Source organism: Aythya ferina, assembly GCF_964211825.1.
Source record: "Aythya ferina genome assembly, chromosome: 1".
Lineage (NCBI taxonomy): Eukaryota > Metazoa > Chordata > Aves > Anseriformes > Anatidae > Aythya > Aythya ferina.
Window position 1 is genome coordinate 86,395,355 of NC_140296.1, and position 21,784 is coordinate 86,417,138.

The 21,784-nt window shown below is 41.6% G+C and overlaps 1 protein-coding gene and 1 long non-coding RNA gene across 16 annotated transcripts in view; one reads left to right on the forward strand and one right to left on the reverse strand.

Moving 5' to 3' along the window:
* LOC311435015 overlaps positions 1-21,509 on the forward strand; it is an 80,745-nt gene extending 59,236 nt beyond the window's left edge. The window contains exon 2 of the long non-coding RNA XR_014691875.1: positions 12,376-21,509. This is a non-coding gene — a long non-coding RNA (uncharacterized lncRNA). The remainder of the gene's footprint in view (positions 1-12,375) is intronic.
* DMD (dystrophin) overlaps positions 4,579-21,784 on the reverse strand; it is a 1,246,037-nt gene continuing 1,228,831 nt past the window's right edge. For 13 of the 15 annotated variants that reach the window (XM_084515490.1, XM_084515483.1, XM_084515488.1 and 10 more), the window contains one exon: positions 4,579-7,056. In XM_084515490.1, coding sequence (XP_084371616.1) covers positions 6,959-7,056 — 98 coding nt within the window. In that variant the 3' untranslated portion in view covers positions 4,579-6,958. Of the gene's footprint in view, positions 7,057-13,759; positions 13,792-21,784 lie in introns of all 15 variants that reach the window. The other 2 variants (XM_084515486.1, XM_084515477.1) reach the window with 1 other exon arrangement.

Below are 21,784 nucleotides of genomic sequence, written 5' to 3' on the forward strand. Positions count from 1 at the left end.
CCCAGCACGATGGAGAGGGGGCAGAGGGGCTGAGCCGGCTCTGTACCTGAAGCTGGATGTTAGAGGTCCCTGGTGTGCTGCTCATGGTGTCTGACATGCAGAGGTCAGGACTACTGAGTCCTTGCAGCAAGAACATGGGGAAATCTTGGGCCTGGCATGGGTACCTGCAAAACATGGGGAAATCTTGGGCCTGGCATGGGTACCTGCAATTGTCAGGGACTCGACTTACAGATAGGACTGGTCTTTTTCTGTCGTATTTTCTCTCTGCTTGCTTAATGTAGAAGAGGAAGCAAAAAAAAAAAAAAAAAAAAAAAAAAAAAAAGGTAGAATGAAGTAAGTGCACAGTAATTTGCTGAAAGGCTCATCAGCATTTGTCTTGCTGCAAGATCTCTCTAAAGGAAGGCTTTGAACTTGCCAGTGCGCTCCTCAAAAAAAAAAAAAAAAAAAAAAAATGAAAAAGAAAAAAAAAAGATGAAAGAAGCAAAGTTACAGCCTTCATGTCTTTATCACCTTCTGCCAAGGCTGGAGGGCTGTGCCAGCTCTGCCAGGTGTGTCAGTAGAAGAACAGAAGAACAGCAGCAGACATTACACGGCGCCAATGTGCTCATGGCCACTTCCCTTAGGAATCAACATTCCTGAAGAAACTTCAGCAACTGCTGAATAAAATACTGCTCTGTTGCTGTAAGACACGTGGCTTGTTATAATCTACAATTAAATTGAATTAATGAACATGTTCAAGCTTTATCTATTTTGACAGAAATTATTCCTTTTTTTTTTTTTTTTTTTTTTCTTTTGACTGAACAGTTAAGAGGCACAGTACAGCAAAGAGCCTTTGTATGCACGTGTGTGAGTGCATGTGCAAGCATGGATGTACACACACATGCACACCCACACAAGGAGGAACAGGTTATTGGATGCCTCTGTGTGTACACATACTTGTGCATGGATGTAGCATTTATTCTAACATACCTAATATTTTTTCAGGACTGTGAATTTCCAAGCTCATACTTGTGGTTGGTAGGTTGGTAAGAAGAAAAAAAAAAAAAAAAAAAAAAAAAAAAAAAAAAAAAGTAGTTTCATGTCTTATCACTTGCAGCTGACTGCAGGCTTTATCTAGATGTTCTCTGCTGGGTGCAGCTGGGAATTATATTGGCAACAGCCATTAATCTTCTGTGCAGAAGAAGTATCTCCTCTATCAGTGTTAGAATAAAACCATTTGTCTGGGGAATGAAGCACAACTAAAAATTATCCTACTGCAGAAGTAAAAATCTTCTCATAATGATATTTTTGATTATGTATTAGCACTGCCATGGATCATTGATAAGGCCATGTTTAAGTAGCACAAGCTTAGCTGCAAGCCTTTAGGTGTCAGTTTTAATCGCGTTGTGGGACATACTGCTGCTGTTCTGACAGTGCTCTAACCTCACGCTATGTCCTAACACTGCCAGTGTACAAGCAGGTACCTGTGTAAAGCTCCCTACGTCTGTGGCACTTGACTTCTGTTCCCATAAAATACTTCAGGGTCCTACCACTCCTTTCACGTACCCTGAATGACCAGCCTGCTGTAGTCCCTTGCCAGACAAGGAGCTTTGCTCCCCAGCTGGTCACACCACTTCACGGTTCAGCTGCTCATCAGTTTGCTGTCTGCTTCCAAGTCAGAGGAAAAAAAAGGGCTTATGTCCTGCTGAGGTGAGAGCACCACTGCAGCGATGAGCAAGACACTCTGTCCTCCCTTGTATGCGACAGAGTTTTTGCGACTTCATGTTGTTGGTTGGATCATCTTCAGATTCAAGTAACCAATATAGGAGTGCTGAAGGAATAATGCAATTTTCTAATTATTATTGTACTTCTTCTTATAGAAGTGCATCAGTACATTTTTTTTGGCCCTTCCCTTCCCTTCCCTTCCCTTCCCTTCCCTTCCCTTCCCTTCCCTTCCCTTCCCTTCCCTTCCCTTCCCTTCCCTTCCCTTCCCTTCCCTTCCCTTCCCTTCCCTTCCCTTCCCTTCCCTTCCCTTCCCTTCCCTTCCCTTCCCTTCCCCTGTGTTACAGTTTTGAACATGCTGATAGATTGCAGCGAGGATGCTGCTGTTTCCAGAGATGGTCATGTGGAGAAAAACCTCTTTCATTCTTCAAGAGAGACAACAGAATATTATGGGGGTTATGAGAGAGAGAGGAGAACCTTTCACAGGTTGAATAGCTTAAGTCAGCATATAGAGATAATTTGCATGGACACAGCTAGCAAAAGGCATGTGCCAGCATGTAAATAAAGACTATATTCATTGTAATCCTCATATAATAATTGTAAAAATAAGTCCTTACACCTGTGAAACAATTGCCAAGTTGACTGATGAATATGAACCTTGGCAAGGCAAGAAGTAATGATTTAGACAATAGGCTAAAGCTCCAGCTTGGTGCATTTGTGAAGCCCCACAGTTCACTTCTGCAGCTAGATTTCCTTAAATGTCATCCCTGCCCTAACCACAAGTGCTTTTTCATCAAGTTTTCAGGACTATGAGCCACTAAATCTATGCTGTAATCATCGTGCTTAGCTGGTAAGCAGCACTACCAGCTTAGGGGGATTGCCGTACAGAAGCGCTGCGCCTCAGCTGTTGCAGGCAGCCCCATCTTTCTTGCAGTCACGGCACTCTCTGGTGAGCTGATCCGCTTGCTCGGAGCTGAAACAAACTCCCAGGGACATCTCCGAGTGCAGTGTGAGCTGGTGGGGGAGGACTGACTGGGATTTTTCATGCCAGCCAACAGTTGTGAAATGAAATTCACGTATTGGCATCGTTCAGCAGACGGCAGGCACAGGCTGCCTGCAGCCACACACTCCTCACGTGGCGAAGGGTGTGAGAGATTGGCACCCTCGGTGGGGATGGCCATGGGATCCTACCAGCCCCCGTGCCTCAACTCTGCTTCTCCTTGCCCAGGAGTGAGAGAGCACCCTCTGGGCTGCCTGGGGGATTTCCATACAGGTGCCCCGTCAGACCGCTGAGCTGGCTGGGGTAGCCTCAGCCTGTCTGTCTCACTATCCAGAAGGAACAGGGAGGACTGTGAAGTTTACTGGTAAATGGCAGCGCATTGAGCACAGCAGCCAAAATTAAAGAATAATCATCTTCCTCACTCCCTTGACAGTGAAGGAAATACACTGAACGGTTAACTTAAAATGAGCAAATAAGTCTAAAAGTGAATGAAATAATCCTAAAAATGAGCTACATACGCCTAAAAACTACATAAGGAGAATGTTTGTAAGAGGCATTCAGAAATGCCAGGTTTTATCGACGGGATGGGAGGGCTGCGGGGCTGTGGGAGCGGGAAATCGATGAAGGCAACGGGCAGCCTGCACACTCTGTCCCAGGAGCTGCAGCAGCCACTTGTTCATGCACATTGTGCCAGCCCATCCACACTGATCGGTGCGAGGCCAGCGAGAAGCGGCTGACAGCACACATTGTGCTCCTGGCAGGGCCGGGGTTTGCATTTCCCACAGATGTAACTCAGGGAAGGCGGATCAGGCCTTGCACATGTGGTTTTGCCTTTCCCTGCTCCTCCTGGTGCAGCAAAAGGCTGAGGCAGTGTTCAATGCCTCTTCTTTCCTGCTCATGCACCCTTCTGTACTGTTCCAGTTCATTTAGGTATTTAATAAGGCCTTTCACAAACCTTACACCTCAGGCTCATGGCTGGGCTTAAAAGCCAGCAGCGTCTCCTGATGCACAACCAACTTCAGCACCAGTGACAAGAGAAAAATATCTTCCCTCTTCCCTAACTGAATTAATAGGAGATACCTCATCACTGATGGCTGTTGTGCCTCGTGGATTGCTAACATTTGGGTGAGATTCCAGTACAGCAAAGCACTCGTAGACTGATGTACGTATGTATGTAGGAGTGACTCTAGAGTAACTGGAGTCTGGAAGAGCAGATGTGGGATGCATATTTATTTCCTCAAATTGATGAAATGAGGAAATTCCTACCTCCTCCTTCATGGTATTATCAAAAATGTGTACAAAGATATGCTTCTTCTTTTGGCTTTATATCTTATTGTTGTCAATTATATTATTTCTGCCACTGAAAGGTAGCTCAAAGGCAGAATCATGATACAACTGAGTGGAGTCTGGGTATGAAAACCTACGTGTATTTCTTAGATACGAGATGGGAAGTATGTGAGCAGCCTCTGATGGGAACACATACTTCCCAAAGCCCTAAAGATGGGGTTGTTAGTATTGTGCCTGGTGGCAGCAAAGCCACTTAGGCATCAGACTGATCAAATGGCCAAATTTGAGTCTCGCTTCTGATTCACCGAGCAAAAGAGCCCGTGGATTGCGCTCAATTTCATCCGCCTCTGAAGCAGCGCACACCATTCCCACAGACCAGCTTGTGTGCTTCCAGTGGCTTCTGCTTTGCCCAAAATACTGATGGGGAGAAAGAACAAAACCAGGAGGAGCCTCTTGTCCTCCCCCAACCAAATCCTGAGTGTTGCCGTGGGCACCGGCACCAGGAGGCTGCAGAAGCAGGATGTGAGGCAGAGCCACTGGAGGGGAGCTGCTCCGGACGGCTGCAGAACCTCAGTAAAAAACATGACACATTTTATAACATAATTGCGTGCTTTATTGATATACACAGTAAAGCAGTATATAATACAATAGTAAGGCATATATTTGGTGAAATTTGATATGTTGTGAAAAATGCAGTAAAACTGAAGTTTATAAAAATAATTAGTAAATGTTACAGTGTTGGTGTTAAAACACAATATATTATGATATCCAAGTAATAACCCAGTACTGAGTAACAATGAAATAACATGCCATATGGTATTTATGTATTCAATTACACTGATTATGTTTTACAGTTTAATACTTTGTCATTATAAGGAATATGAAATAATTCCCAAATTATGCTTAAAAAAGCAGCGATAAAGCTTTCAACTTTTTAAATATTTTTGACAGACTCACTCCAAAACTAAGACCTATAAAGTAAAACAAACAAAACAAAACCCTGATGAAAACAACCGTGCAATCCATTTTCCTCTATTTTTTTTTTTTTCTGAAGAGAAGGTTTAATGTATAAGGGAAAAAAAAAAAAAAGAAGAAACCCAGCTCTTTCTCAGATCTCAATTTAAACCTTCTGATAAAAAAGACCATGAGAAACACATAGGGTTCCTACTGTAATAAAGTGTTAAAAAAGCTCTTTATTATGAAAGCAGAGACTTGGGGGGATTGTACTTATTCTTTGTAAATTATTGTCATTGATATTTAAATGATGAGACCTGTTCACACAATGGACGAGTGGTGATGTAACATTATCTGTACGTAATTGTCAGGAACACCACAAAACCAAAGTGAGGTAGAAATAGCATGACTAGCCATGTTCAATGTTAACTAGCATTCAAAATAAAATCTTTCCCAAGTTTAATTACACTTCATACAAGAAGAGGTAACAGATTTTTACTCTTGCAATATAAAGTCAGATGGTGTGTTTCTATGTATTCTAAGATAAAATTAAAAGCTGGTTAAGAAAATGAAGTGGTAAAGCTTTTGCTGACAGCACCTCATACCCAAACCTACCTCTCACGAGCTGCGGTTAGGTGGCTAATCTGTTTTTCTGTCAGTTCCTCTCTTTCTCATTTTATTGTTAATTGTGCGGTATTACTTGTAGAGAGAAATGGGGAAGGAGAAAGCATCAGGGCCTTTGTTTTGACGATAAATATCTCATGGAGCAGTGTGGCTACCTTCACCTGATACACGCATAAGAACAGCAGTAACTCTCCTACAGCCTTTCCCAAAGGTTGCTCGCTGCATTACAGCTCCTTGGGACCAGCCGCTGTAGCAGGCTGAGACAAGAATTGTGGAAAGGTTGGTTTATATTTTCCAGAGGATCAAGTAGCTCTGTGTTCATTAACAGCACCGCAAGCCATACAAGAAAAGATGCTCAGTGAGAAACCTACTTGTGCTTCATGCTAGAAGCTGAGCCCACATGGGGTCAGGAGGGAGCCTCCCTCTTTCTTCTCTTGTGTGCAGCGAAGTGATGCTAACGGTGGCAGCGGCAGGGGAGAGCCGTGCCCTGCTTCTGCTGAAGCACAGGGTGCTGGCCTGGCCAGCAGAGTACCGGACAGTAAGGTCCAGAGGTTTGATCCGGTAAGGCAATTTCTACGTTCCTTTACTAATAGCATTCACGAATTTAGTCATCAGAGGAAACACCAGCGCACAGGACAGTCATTAAATTCTTTCCTTCCTTCTTTCCTGTATTTTTTTCCATTCATTTTTTGCAGACTCTGTCACGTAATGTGCTCTTTCATTTAATTATTGCAAACTAGCTGTGTGATTCGTGTAACTGTTAATTTTATTGGAAAGAGGTGAAATAACTACCTTTGCTGGAAGTCCAAGAGATTTTTTTTAAGCCAGCCCTAGTCAGACGAAACCAATGAGAAATGTAAGTTGGACGTTTTGATGTTGCTGCAGGAAATACTTTTTTTTTTTCCTTCTTTTTGACAGGCAAGGAAAAGAACACAGAACATGAATCTCTCTCTGATGCAGCTGCAGAGCTGAAATGATACTAAACAAATGCACTGCCTCAATATTTTTTTTGTGTTTTTTAAAGGGGGTTTCTATAAACAATTATTTTTATAAAGCACACTTTAGTTTACAATCTTTCTTTATAACTGTTATAAATTTTTTTTAAACAACCCGAAATGCGTTCCATATAAAGAAATGGCAAGTTATTTAGCTATCAAGATTTTACATGTAGTTTTCTTATAATTTTTGTACAATTGCATAGACGTGTAAAACCTGCCATTGTTAACAAAACAGTAACAGACTTAGGAAACTACTGAAATCTACAGTATAGTACCACTACCCTTCACAAAAATATAGATTTGTTTTCTTGTAAACTCTTACAGTCTAATCCTCTTTGTAGTATGAATATTATAAAAACCATGCGGGACGCCTGAAGTTGTAAAACACATCTTGCTATTCTAACACCTTGTCGTCGGTCATCACTGTAACTAAGGTTTCCATTGCTCTTCCCAAGTCATCTGCCATGTGGAAAAGGCTTCCTACATTGTGGCCTGAAAAAGAAAGTCAAAGAAGAGGATATTAAACAAAAAAGAACATACTGCAAAAAGAACGAAGAAAAGGCCAGGTACAGATACATCACTCTCCGCAAGCAGCTCACCACCATTCTCAGTGGACCACACCAGGCAGTCTCCTGGACAGGCACGTGTCATCATTAGCAAAAGCTGCCCATTTTGCTAAGCATTTAACAGCAATACTCGCTTAAACAGCCAGTGTGAACTATGTTGACAGTAAGCCAGCATGTTTGTGTTCCAAAAAAAAACCCAGTAGTGAAGAAACTGTATCATAACAAATGTTCACCCAAAGCCACGATTAAATCCAATGACATCACAGAAAAGTTTCCAACTGGTGCTGCAAAGCGTTTGACCATTCAGTGTTCTATCAAGGAGAAAAACAGAGACAAACAGATCAGCAGTAATTAACTACATCATTAAAGCCAAGAGGTCCCGACAGGATGTCTGCACAGATAACTAAAACAAAGACCAAGCTCAATGTCTGCAGTTTATTTCATGGTTTTAATAATACCCTTTGCTTTTCGGTCCAGCGAAAACAAAGATGCTGCAATTACCAAGTAACTAGTACACAGTGGTTTATTAGCACATTTCTCCTCACTGGTAACCACTGTAAAGTCCTGAGATGCTACAACCACAGCATGTGGACCTCCTACGCAGAAGTGATAAATAAGCACAAAAATTCTGGAGATGAAACCTGTAACTTCTCACACCCATTTTTCCATTGTTGCGAAAGGAAAGTTAAAGGTGGCAATGCTGATGACCAGTAAGGAATTGCTTCAACAACATTAGAGATCAAACAGACTCCAAGGTAGGGAGATTGATTGCCAAAAGCTGTCGTTTGAGGCACCTGGTGTTCAGCTAGACTCCAGCTGCTGCTCAGAGAAGGGTGGGTCTCCTCTCTGAGGCCTGCATCAGTCCTGCCACCCCCTACAACTGTCTCAGATGCCCCTTGGCATCTCACATGACAGAAATATGGTTCAATCAGCTGAACCCCATCTGGAGTCTCACTCCTGGAAGTGTATGACTGCAGAGGCAATATGAGAGAGATCTGGACACCCCAAAGGATAAGCATCCAGTTCAAGATTTCTTGCAAGGACAAGGGGGAACAAGCAGACAGAAGGTCTTAAAACAAACAGAAGGAAATTATATTCCACACAGCATATAATTACATTACTGAACTCATCACCACAGGCTGATGTAGAAGCCAAACATATAAATGAGTTTAAAAAGGCATTAGAAAATAATCATGGAAGCAAGATTTATTTAGATGCAAAGTGCATGCGACCTCCAGCTCAAGCAGTCCCCAAGCTGCAGAGTGCCAGCAAGTGGAAGTATTTAGCAGGGGAAGAAAACTCAATAAAGCTCCACGTTGCTGTGGCCAGAGGGGTTGATTTACTCCCTAAGAGTACTTGCAGTAGAGTATTTGTTTGGGAAAGCACTGAAGCCACACCACTGTCTGCCCACAACGCTGCTTCTCAGGCACGCTTTGCATTAGCCTGCAAGCTGAATCCTCACCATGGTCTGGGAGAAAGCAGCACCCAAATGAATACAGGACATGACCAAGATATCCCAGATACACCTCTCAGTGCCTATACAGTGTAGGAGCCTGACTGCATTGCCACCTACGGGGCTGTTGTCCCTCCTGCCACAACCATCATCTTTAACAACAGGAATGAGGCTTCCCTGTGGGACAAACCGAGCTCGCCCACACAAGCTGGAAGAAACACCCGTTCCCTTCCAGATGTTCAAGGATTGTGGTTGGCATTTTGACAGTGCATGGGGCCTGGAGTGATGTTAGTTAACATTCACCAGAGTGTACGGAATAGAAAACAGATGACCTAAGAAATACCCAGAGAAGCTTGTTTCTCCTGGAAAACTACTACCACCACTTTTTACATCCAAATACTACTTTTTTATTTGAATGTAGCTTTCACTCCACAAAATTATGTCACATCTAAATGGTAACTGCTCAACAAGCTGCCAGCTTCATCGTGAGCTGGGCTGTGCGTGGCACTGTGTCTGGTATCAATACGAAGAAAACACTTGGTTCTAATCTACTTGCACTAATGTACAGAGAAATAGATGCATCAGACAGTAATTTCATATATAAATCATTAATGTAGAGCCATCTATTCATCCTAAGCAAAACCTCCTAATTTACTCATCAGCTTGTCACATGAGAGCATATGAAAAATTGCTGCCAAGTTTTGGTCAAAATATAGCTTACTTTAAAGTAAATGTGTGCTACTGCATTTATTTTAGATGGAAGGGATAATATCTCTTCCTCGCACCAGGCAGGCTGTAATTAGATGCTAGCATAAACTTTCATAAGCAATTCTAGTAATGGTCCTTAATCTTCATCTACCTCTATTACAGCACAATCCCCCTGGCTGAGAATAATCCAGAAAATTTCACCACAGAAAGGGAAAATCTGACACAGTCATAGGAAAGCAGTAATTTTAGGTGAGAGATCCTCAGGTAGATCGAAACATCACTGCCACTGGTTTGCTCTGCTTACCAGAAACTTTGGTATGCTTAAGTATATTTATTGCACAGGGTATCAAGGCCTTATCAAAATAATGCTGGTATAACCTGGGTAACCTGCATCATCCCTACAAATTATCCGCACTGACCCTGCAAGCTACTTTCAAGCAGTCTCCAGGCTTTAAATGCTCTTCTTCCTCGCCTGCAGCAGCCCACAGACACCAGACAGGAGGGTGCTGAGAGCTGCAAAGCGGTAACCAGCAGCGGGAGGCAACACTGCCTGTGGGATCACAATCTCTCACTCAGGTTCATTGCCATCTGTTATTTCTAGGAACAGTGATGGGATTCCAGGACTTTCCAGGGACTCTACCACCACTTATTTCCAGCTCAGGAAGAGTGATCACCCTTCCAGGGATTTACAGCATCTCAACCTGCTAACACCCATCTTCAGAAATAAATAGTATTAGTTAATATTATTTTGTTCTATCAGACACAGAGCTGTAAAGATAACAAAAGCAAGCTGGTTTTATAGAAAGAGTGTATGTCTAGAAAGAAAATATGAAATCAAAAAATCTTTAATTAAAAGAAAATATAAAAGTCTTTCAGAAGCCTGCCACAGTAGGTACAAAATACTGAGTTGCTCAGGCAGCTAACACACAGGCCAAGAAGACCTAATGCATCCAGAGATCCCTAGATTAAATACTTTTAATGCACACAGATTACAGGAATGTGTGTTAATGCTTTTTTTCTTTTCTCTATTAATTTCTCTGTTATTTTCGAAATAACCATGCTTTGAATCTGATCTCCCTCCACAAAAGCTGCAGGGGGTGAGGCTGAGGTGATTACGCAGACCTAGCTCCGTGTTCTCCCTGCATCACAGGCCACAACTTCCTCTGCAGAGAAGCCGAACAGTCACCTGCCTCCTCCTGAGCCATCCGAGCTCAGCACCCAGGGCACGATGCTAAACCTCTGCCCACTGCAGTGCATGCTAGCAGCTGGGCCGTGAAGTGCACCGTTCCTGGGAGGGGAGGACACGGGGCAGACAGGCAGCGCTGCTCTGCTCCTCCGGCCACTCACCACGAACCTCAGCGGGGCACCTCCACACTGCCAGGGTTTGGATATGAATCAAGCAGCAGAGCTCTGAGCCAGGTGGTTTGGGCTTAAGGACCTCGTGCTGCTTTGCACTGCACACTGAGAGGTGCTCACCACAGAACGGTAGCGTTAAGGACATCACCAGCCCAGGAGCAGTTTTGTAGCACAAAATAAAAGGTAAAAGCCCTTCTTTTTTACCTTACTCCTCCTTGCAATGGAACCAGAGGCAGACTGGACAGGTGGTCTAATTTTGATTCATGACTCCTCACCTGCTGCAAAGTGACCTGCACAGCAGAGTACGGTATTTCACAGGGTTTCTGCAAATCCTCTGCAGGCAGCAGGCAGGCAGCACCGACCTGGAGCACGCTGCCCTTGCTCTGGGGCGCTCTAGTTTCTGAGCCCCTTTCCTGTGGCTCTCATGACCTGAGCAACTTTTTCACTGATGCAGGGAAAAATATCCGGGATAAGTGCTATGGGGCGATTAGGATTTTGCCTCTCTTGCACAAGGGAGTAGCAGGTAGGACAATAAAGACTACAAGTAGTTGAAAACAACATACGCAGTAATTTCTTGGTACTCTACCTGTAACAAATATACCCTCTTCTAAGAGCTCAAATTCACTGTTTTGATATAGCTCTGCTTTTTCTTATTGAATACTTGCTTTCTTGTCCTCTGTGAGATTGAAACGTAAAACACTGACATTTTTAATTAAGAAGAAAATGAGAAAAATATTGTCCCCAAAGCACTTAGAAAAATATATATCATAGCTTCCCACTCATTATTATTAATATTTTTTAATATAACTCCACCAAAGAAGGCATTAATTCCATTTTTTTTCCACATTAAAGCTGAAGAAGCTTTATCCATGCTTCAGGCACTGAAAGGTCAGAAGATGCTATTTAAGAAAAATACTAGCACAAAATACTAGCACAGTCTTTGAAATGCTGCAATAACACTCAACATGGGCATGGACAGTATCAGCTTAGACATAAAATGGAGGGAATACTAATACAGGTGCATTTGCTTTGAAAGCAGGAGATGCCTCTTTTTGCAGACAGTAGCTACATCATTTCTGGTTGCACACAGAATGATGTGCTTCGTATCTGCTGAATTTGCTTTAGAGGCTATACTGGAATTAAGGCCCTTGGGTGAGGGCGCAGTAATTGAGTATCAATCTCACAGCACAGCTTGTCACAGAAATAAATGTGGAGCATTCAGACTCCAAAGAGTGGACAGAACGTAAATTAAGAAACCCCAGCACAATGCAGTCTCTTTTCAGCAGCACAGATTTCTATCCCTTCCCCCACCAAAGAGAAATCCTTCCTGTTGGTAGCGTGGATTTTGATACCCGTATTCATATCGAGTAATGCCATGGAATCCATGGGATTACACACAAAGACAATACCTAATGTGAGTAATGGGATCAAAACCTGGCCTAGTGGGCTTAAAACTGCATGACCTGACGTTGCACAAATGGGTTCACGCATAAAACAAAAGCTGTTCTGTAACTTAGTTCATATACTTCACGGGCACGCAGAGAATTGTGTTTTATATTCAGGTCTGCAAGTTACTAAGCACCCTCTGGCACTGCCAGTGAGCACAAATACCACTGGAGAGCTGTAAGTAATTCGCTGAAGGAGTCTATGTTTTTAGGGTTACGCTGCTGGAATCAGATCAGGTAAAAACATGCCCATTTTTCTAACCTTTTATATTTTTAATTGTAGCAAAAGTCCTCAGCAGCAGAACCTTTTCCTTTTTCTGAACAGTATGAATAAGCGTGAACCAGGATAATGGAAATCAACAACCTGCTTTGCTCAGTTGGAGAACAACTCACAGACCGAACGTGAAGGGCTGAATACGAAATCAGTTCCATGCGATTTCTGAACTGGTGCAGTCTGAAGACATGCCAAGCACCCTTTTTTGATCCATATGAAAGGATCTGACATTTCAGGACAGACTTAATCTGCATTGAGGATCTCTCTCCTCAAAACAGCTGGACCTGTGCAAACTGCACATGCAGAGAACCACTGTACTTCAAGGCACCGTGGTAGAGCAAATCCTAGCTTCCCCAGAGCAGCGTGTGGCTGGCCAGGGGCTCAGAGCAGCCCAACTCAAAACCCCAGCGTAGTGCCTCCTCATGAGCCCACCCCGCTGTGACAGTGGGCGCTTGCAAACTGGGTTTGGCCTCATCCACACTGAACATCTGTACAGGAAAGGTCATTTCACAGCTACCTGCAGTTGCACTCAGGCAGTCTCTGAATATTTTATCTTTATTAATAAAGCTCCCTAGGAGTTCATCTTGCAAACGTTGTCTCCGGCTGAAGAGCGAAGAGCAGCTTTGAAGAGGAAAAATAAAGGCTCGCTGGAAATCCTTTAAAAGGTGCTGGGACAACATGGCGCGAAACATTTTCCTCCATGAACAAGCAGCAATGTACACATTCTGAAATCTGTTTTGCATCAAACCAACCAGTTTGAAAGTGCAGTGAAAGCCGCTGCCCGTTTACATCACTGAACACAGCGCTGTGGAGCTGGCGAGTGTTAGTAGCTTTCTTCACTGTGCAACAGTACATCAGTACATCGATACACCTCAATCTCTTATACCTCTCAACTCTCACTGTTTTAAGGAAAAATATTGAATTACTGGGGATCATGGTTGGTGTTTTGGCAAATGTATGCAAATAAAATCCTAAGTATGTAAGCAGAACAGCAAGGGACGTGGGTCTTGCTGTTTTGTTCACACACAAGAATGGCAGAATATATGTCAATGGCAGCAGCATTATTTACTGCACGCATTTATCATACAAAGGTTTAATTTCAATGCATTATTTCATCCTCCCCATTCCTGAATTTCCATCTCTGGGAAGATGTAAGAGAAGGCACATCCCTGGGCTAGCACTGTCTCCGTAGAGAGTTGAGAGGTACGGTACTGTTAGAGCACACTAATGGCGAATGCACTCAGCAAAATCAAACAAAACCAAAATGACAAGAAGACAATCCCCGCTCTTCAACAAAACCAAGCGAACCCGTGCTGCTGTCACACACATGCTGGGCACAGAAAGCAAGATGTGACAAACAGAAGCCATGGCAGTGAGCTTGCATCTCACTAACCTCTCTCACTGGCTTTCCAGGGGCATTTCTTCCTTTAGGAACAGAGAGAGGAAGTGGAAGAAATATCAGAAAAGAAAAAAAAAAACACACAACAACACACACGAATGTATTTTTTACACTGTAAGAGACACTTCAGTTTTGATTTAGGACTTTAATATTAAATAACTGCATTTCTGCTTTAAACAAGGATTGAGAGTACATTGAAATCCACTGACGATTCTGGGCTGATTTATTCAAGAAGAGTTCTGTAATCTGCTGTTTGGTTTTAACTTAGCAAGAACACTTGAGAAAACCACTAAAACTGACATACAACCCCTTCAGCTGAGGATAAGGATGACAGAGAGAATCTGAATTCACATTCTGGGCATGCAAATTTCATCAATTTGAGTACTTCTGCTAATTAGTATTGGTGGTAAAATCATGCTTCCCCACTTCAAAATTAATTTATCCAGACACATTACATTTTATTACTGCCTACATATATATATCCACATATACCATCATATATACACATTTTCATACACTTATTTTACACCTAAAGCTATTAGACTGCAATATCACCATTCTCACATTCAAGACAAATGTACTACAGATGATATTTCTAGCAAGTTGATTTGCATGCACTGTAAAAACAGGGAGCAGAGGCACAAAGAAGGGAAAAAAATCAAGTAAAGGGGAAAAAAGGGAAAGTTTCTCAACACTTTTTAGCTGCAAGAACAAAACAGAGCAGGCAGTAATGACTTTAGCTGAAAAGATGTCTCTTATGAAGCTGTACAGAAGCCATTCTTTGACCAAGCAGATTCTTCTCAATCACTTAGCGTAGTACACGCGTTTTAAAAAAGAAAGCCAGGTGAAAATCAACAGTAGGAACACCCCTTGTTCCCCCCCTGACAATAAAGCTCTTACTGCCTCCATAAGCAGTGCTCCACTGCCACTGGTGCATTACTGGGAGCACTGGTACCACCAGTCTTAGGCAAGAGACTCTCCGAGGTAGGTGTTGTTTAAGAAAGAGCATGATCTTTGTCCCAGAGCTGCTGTAAATAATGTAATTGTAAACAATGTACGAGACAACCAGGAGAGAGAAAGCTGTGTGAGTGAGAACACACCAGTCAGCAAAACAGTGACCTAATTGCTGTCGAGTTTTTTTTGTAGGTATTGTGGCCTGCATAGAGGGTAGGGATAGAAGATGATAAATAACTTTGCAGGTATTTTACAAGGAGGTGAACAAGGGGCAGCAACGGAGAAAAGCTGAACAAAGAAGGTAATGGAAAGGAGGAGAGGATAGAGACAGTGAGCGGCACCACTCACCGGTCACAGGTTGGAGACACTATTCAAGTACAAAATTAAGGTGATAGAAAAGGCTGGTATAACCTGTGAAGGGCCTTCACAGTGAAGGTTATAATTTATAGAACAGAAAAGGTTTCATTCCTTTCCTTCCCTTCTCCCTCTTCCTAATAACATCCCTCTTACCATCAGAAATGATAATAAAAACAGCAATAATATCAGGTTCTAGGTCATGTTCTGGATGTGGGATTTTATTCTGGATTTAGGGGGAGCCTTAACTCAGAGTAAATCTGCACTGCACACAGACAGTGCTGCACTGAGGTACTAGGGCAAGCTTGACTGCTGGCAGAGGTGTAGCTTCAGTTTAGAGCACTTACCATAGTTTTATTCATGCTGTTTCTTTACAGGTTAAGTTACCTCGCTGGGGAGTTTCAGGCTGTTCTGACTAGACATCTTTATTAATGAAAGGTCTGTTCCTTTCCACCTAGATCCTCACTATGGGACTTAATGTGGATAAAACCCACCAAAGACCCCACTACAGTCCACTCAGCCTGCCTTGCAGGCCTGCCTAACTCAGCAAGACTTAACTGAGTCCCTGCACACCCCCTGCAACCTCCTCTTGTGCTTGTATTGGGAGCCACAAATGCTCAAAAATGCCTCCCTAGCAGGGAAGAAGTGAACCCCTCACTGATAGAAATCATGTAATAGAAAAGCCTTGGCAATGAAGATGTAAAACCTTTTGCACACTTTGATCTTACATGTATTCTTAGGAAGAGCTCCAAGGTTTAGATCAGTCAGCGGTCTTCCTGAGACCTCCAGAAACTGCAACACGGGTGTGAGAAAGTCCTGGGCCATGAGGGAGGCTTGGGTAAGAGAAGAGGAAGAACTGCCTACACCAATATGCTAGATGCTTTTGGAGCTTTTAAGAGATGCCTACCTTGTGTGCATGAGCATCTAAATTTGTGGCTACTCAGTGCCTAGTTTAAATATCTACGTGAGAAGGAACGACTGGATTCTACTTGAAAATGAATGGATTTAAAGGTAACTGGGAGAGCTCTGTCCCACACTAAACTGCTGGTGAGCGATCACCCTAGAATTTCTTGAATGTAACGAAGAGTGAGGCTACTACTGTAACAGCTAATTTCTTTTGGAAGAAGATTAAAAAGGATTTAATGGATTTTATTTTCTTCTTTGTATACAAATGTATACATTTCTGAAAATTTGTGTTCTCTAAGACATCAGAATACTGACACCATGCATGCATGCCTGATATGTACTGCTTCTGCCCAATTCAAGATTTCCTCCCCTCCCAAAATAAAGGAATCATTTTTTTCTCCTTGTTTTTGGAAATATACGTGACATTGCATCAATAGCAAAGGTATGCAGCGAGCGATCAGATCAACCTTGAAGGCACAGGCACTAATAAAAACTTCATGCACCTATGCAGTTTCAGATCAAAGCACAGAGCACTGCTTCACTGCTCCTCTCAGACACAATGCAGGAGAGGGACAGGCTGCAGAGGGGAGAGCTCTGCAAACAGTATGAAAAAAAAATAAAATTGATTGAAGTTTTGTGACATTCATTAATGTATTCTCAGTTTACATCGGGACTGAGCATTAAAAATCAGGTAAGGCTGAGCCCTCCCCATCACTACTGCAGAACTCTGCAGAGCAGCTCAGCCACTTCAGTTCAGCACTCTGCCACAGGCAGATAATCCTGAGTGATCAGGAATCTGCAGAATCACAGAGGGATAAGCAATTTCTGCCACCTGGGCTAACTGCTGTGGTGTATGTACCATGCATACACCATAGCACAGAGGAAGGGGATGTACTCCAGAAGAAGCCAGACTAGCTCAAATAGGAAAGTATTTCTAGAAGTCTGTGCAGTGTAATTACTCCAGTGTATTCTTCTCATAATTCAGTAAATCAGGAAATAAAAACGTGAGTCATGAGATGCTTTGCTGCCAGAATAAAAGTAAGTCCAGTATTTGCAGTGATCAAAGTTACTAATCCCACTTACATTAGTCCCATTCACAACAGAGTGACAGAGCCTGGCTGATGCAAGACTGAGAGAAGACAATGTATCTGGTATGCTTCGATGTGAATGAAATAAAAATAAAACAAAACCTCTGCTCTCCTTAGTGCCATTTATTTATTGTTGTGAGATCTTGTAATTTCACTGTGCAAGACAACATCTGTATTAAGCAGCACCAAGTTAAATGATTACAGTGAGGGCTGATCCCTCTCCAAACGTTTCCACGTGATGTCAGGGACGTTTAGCTCTTTGAAGCCATTACGGTTGCATTTCTAACCACTTCACTGCTCCCACTTCCACAAGCATGGGCTGTGCACTGAAATCATGGGGAGCTCTCTCACTGAGTTCAGTAACTTGAGAATTTCTGTCCCTAAATTCACCTCTGGGTTTAATTCATGAAAGGCATTTGCCACAAAACCTTAACCACAAAACAGTCTGGTCCACCATATGAGCCAACTGAAACTACGCAACTTGTTTATCCTCAGTGCTGCAGGAGAGATGAATTTGGGTTTAAAAATACTGTCCTGTCAATCTTACTTTCTAACTGTGAACTAATTCCCTGGAGATTTAGTAGCCTGGGCACAAATACAGTGTGAAAATGTTTTCCTCTGTGGCCCATTATCTACCAGGGTGAAATAAACCACGGAGGTGGTATTTAATAGTAGATTTCCACTAAATGTCAGACCTCTGGCTTTGACATCTGTTTTGAGTTAGCAGAGCAGCTGTTTGAAGCAGCTGCAGTAGTTGTGAATTTGCTGGGAGCAGCAAAGTAAAGGAGGAATGGATGGGAAGCCTCACAGATTTAAAGGAAAGAAAAACTCCTTAAGGACAGCAATCATCAGGTATTCAGCAGAATTTCCCTCTATAGAAATAAAGCAGCTTTCAGCACCAACAGTCAGCTGTGCAAGGAGCACGGAGGTCCTGCGCTACTTAGAAAATGCTAAGAACTGCCAAGAGGTTAATCTGAAGGAAAAAAAAAAATACAACAACAATAAAAGGTATATAGGAACACAAGACATTTCATCTGAGATCTGTTTACAAAGAGCTGTGATACGATTTGTTTAATGCATGCTTCTTTAAAATGCATTCAAAATGAATGCTATGAAGCCTTGATGCCTCTTTCAAAACATCTCTGGTTATCAAAAGCTTGGAAAATATCGTAATCAAAACAAATCTATCTCCAGGTAAGTGAAAATTAATTACTACTAAATTTTATTGCTTTGTTTCAGAAGTCCAAAATAAAAGCTTTATTTGTTTTAGAGAACTACTTTGCAACATGATCAAAGCTTACTCTTCAAATGCTTTTGATGATATTTTGACTAAACATTTATTTTAATTTCTATCCTGTGATGTTCAACTATATTTCTGTTCACCCAAGCACAGAAATTCTCTCCTTTTCTGTATTCATTGCTTATTCAGCTCTTTGAACTTTTCTCATAAACCAAAGCCTTCAGCATCCAGTTTGCTCTTGTCATCTTGTTCTGCACTCCTCCAATTTGTTGTTATCCTCATGGCACTGATACCCAGAATTACATTCCTTATTCAAAAGCAGTATCACTCCCTACACTGTGACATGCTGGAGTTGGACATTCAGCTTCAAATTTAACATGCTTATTTTTACAGGCCACGAAGCAAAACAATGTTTAATGTACTGCTGATAACTTCCCAGGCCTTTTAATATATCCCTAGATTTCCTCAACTGATTCCAATTTCAGGCTATATAGATGAATGTTCTTCCCTTCCTGGATTTCATTTTGTTATTCTCTTTTCATTTGCAGTCTAGGTAGGTTTTGTCATGTGCACTATGTCCTTTGTAGCTCTTCAGAGCATAGTCTATGAATATCATAGCTGACTGCCCTTTCCACCTTTGTATAGAAATAAACAAAGTTATTTCTAATACTAGTCAATATTGGACTTTTAACCTATCTTCCTGATAGTTTTAATTCCTAAAGACTGTATGCATTATAGGTGGTAGCACCTAATCCATGTAGCCTGAATTCATCTTTCCGGTAATATTTTATGAGTTACTCTAACAGAACAGACTTATGAATGCCAATCTGGGATGGCGGTGTTTCTTGCATCAGACATTTTTTAAATTCTACTTAAAAATAAGAATTCATTTAAGACAATTTAAGCTTTATACATTTGTGCTTATTGTTCATTTGGGTTTATTGTTCTTTTTCCTGAATATCTGTAAGTGGCTTGACATTCAATGTAACCTGTAATGCAAAGAAATAAAATACTACTTCCACCACTTTTGAATCCTTACATTATGCTCTCTTTTCAGTCTGCTTTGCCACTGCTTTAACTCTTTTGCAATTACACTCCAATGCTTTATTACAGACTGGAAATCCGAAATAAAGATGTGCATATCTCAACAGCAAAATGGCCCGATTTCTTGTTGAGACCAATCAGCCTTGCTTCATTTTCTCCTGTCCGGTGTCTTGTAAATCCCGACACCTGGGGAATCTGACTGCATACGGATGGCACCATCTGATAATGATGGTCTAAATGAGGCTGTGGCAAATCACCTGTGGATGTAAGCTTTGTTTATGCAGTATCACGATATTCAACTGAGAATATCACTTATTAAAATGAGAGTAGAAGAAAATTTCATTATTGAAGTTTCCATGAGGTCTCAGCAAAACTGACAATGTCAGCAGCCTTCTACAACAACCAGTGACTGGAAAGCCATTGCACTGGTTGTATAACAAACTACTTCTTTTCCATAAATGATTTAACCTTTCCTATTCTTCAATCAAAAACAGTTATACAAACCTAGCATTCATGCAAATAAATCCAAAACTATAACAAAGAACTAAGAAACCCAATGAAACGTGGCACTAATCTCTTCAGCCCAAACCATAAGGTCCAAGTCACATGAAGTGAACAGTTTTTTCTCCCATATGGACCAATCTTACTGTGTAGCAGCCAAAGAGAGGGGAAGAGGCAGATTCTTGCAGAGCCCAGAAATGGTTTGGTCAGGCCCAGGAGAAGAGTCCCGTAGGAAGCCTGACTTTGCCAGACTCTCTCTGCTAGAGAATGTTTTCGTCCTGTACAGCTGCTCGTCAGGCAGGAAAGCAGGAACAAACAGCAGCTGTGTTTTAGAAAACTCGATATGAGTGATATATGATTTCACGAACAGGAGGGCTTACACAATGCACAGAGGCCAAGTACTGTGGAGGAGTCTTTCTGCTGTAGAGTCCAAGGACAGAAAAATAAAGATATCATATTTATAAGCAGTGGGAAAACAAAGCTCTCCGAATCAGCGCTATCTGTGGCGATAAATTGTTAGCTGAACATACTAATTCTAATTTGTTTTCATTTGTCTCAGCAGGATATTGTCCCACCAAATACTTTACCACTTCATCATTTGTTGGTAATGAATGTATTTCTTGCAGTCTCTTTGCGGGATATTTATGGTCACATAATCCACTTTTAACATATTTACCAAATGAAGAAGCAAAATCAGGAAATATATTATTTCTCCGTATTGAAATTACCGCATTTTGCATCACCAGAAAGCAAATGTGAAATTATAGCGTAACTTTCTAAACTAAAATATTAACGAATGTTACACATTTCAAATCTTTTTTTTTTTTTTTGACTAGACTGTACATCCTGTTAGTTTTATTATTGAAGCTTTTTATTATTCACTAAGGAAATAAAAAACCTTTTCTACTCTCAGACAGCAGGGAATGGTATCTAAGAGACTGATCTCTACCTATTCATACACAGGAAATGAACCACTGTATTTTCAATAACTCATTAACTGTTGTTTTGAAAATTGCTCCTATTTTACTTAAGACTAAGCTTGTTTTTAAGAAGAAACACTGTTTGTCAGTGTTATCAGCTATGATAACAAATCAGTTTTGTCACTACAGTGAAGGGTGAGCATTTTAACATACGGTTGTCTGCAGCTAGACACACACAATTATGCAAGATCTCATAAATAGAATATATTTATAAAAATGATGGTCACTAATAAGAAAGCACTGGTTGCTGGAACCTCATGTACAGAGCAACTTTATGAATATGCCCATTCTTGTCTACATACCAATATTTCAAAGATTTTCATCAGTTCTGTCTGGGAGTTAATACAATACGTAAAATGAGGACTGGACATATGACAGCTTCTGACATAACACTGAGAAGGAGATCAGTGTAGTTAATGATACATCATATTAGATTGTCTTAAACAAGTTTTCTATACTACATCTTTCAATCTGTAGCATGAGTTATTATACAGTTTATACTTTCTCTTTTTCCACCGCTCATTGATGATGAGAGCTGAGCTCACTTTAAAATCAAAGAATGGAGAAAATTTGACTTCACTGAAAGTCTAGCACGATGGTTAAGGCACGAAGCTATGACAGAACTTCTGAGGGACATGTGCTAACTGTGCAACAGGCCATGAAGTCTGTCTATGCCCCTGCTGAAACACACCCAACAGGGTATCTATCAATAGACATGGGGTCTTTCAAGGGGTTTATGTCTGAGCCTTCTTTCACTCTTTCACTGCGGCAGGTAACATCTCACACATCCTCTCTCCCGTTAGGAATCTAAGTCATCTTTCTTGGCAGCGGGGCATTTTTTCTGGGCTCAGGAAAGACCTTTCCTCAATGAATAAAAGCTGAAAAAATAAAATTCCAAATGCTTATTTTCAGCAAACAACATGAAGACCAAAATGGAAATACTGGAAGAAAT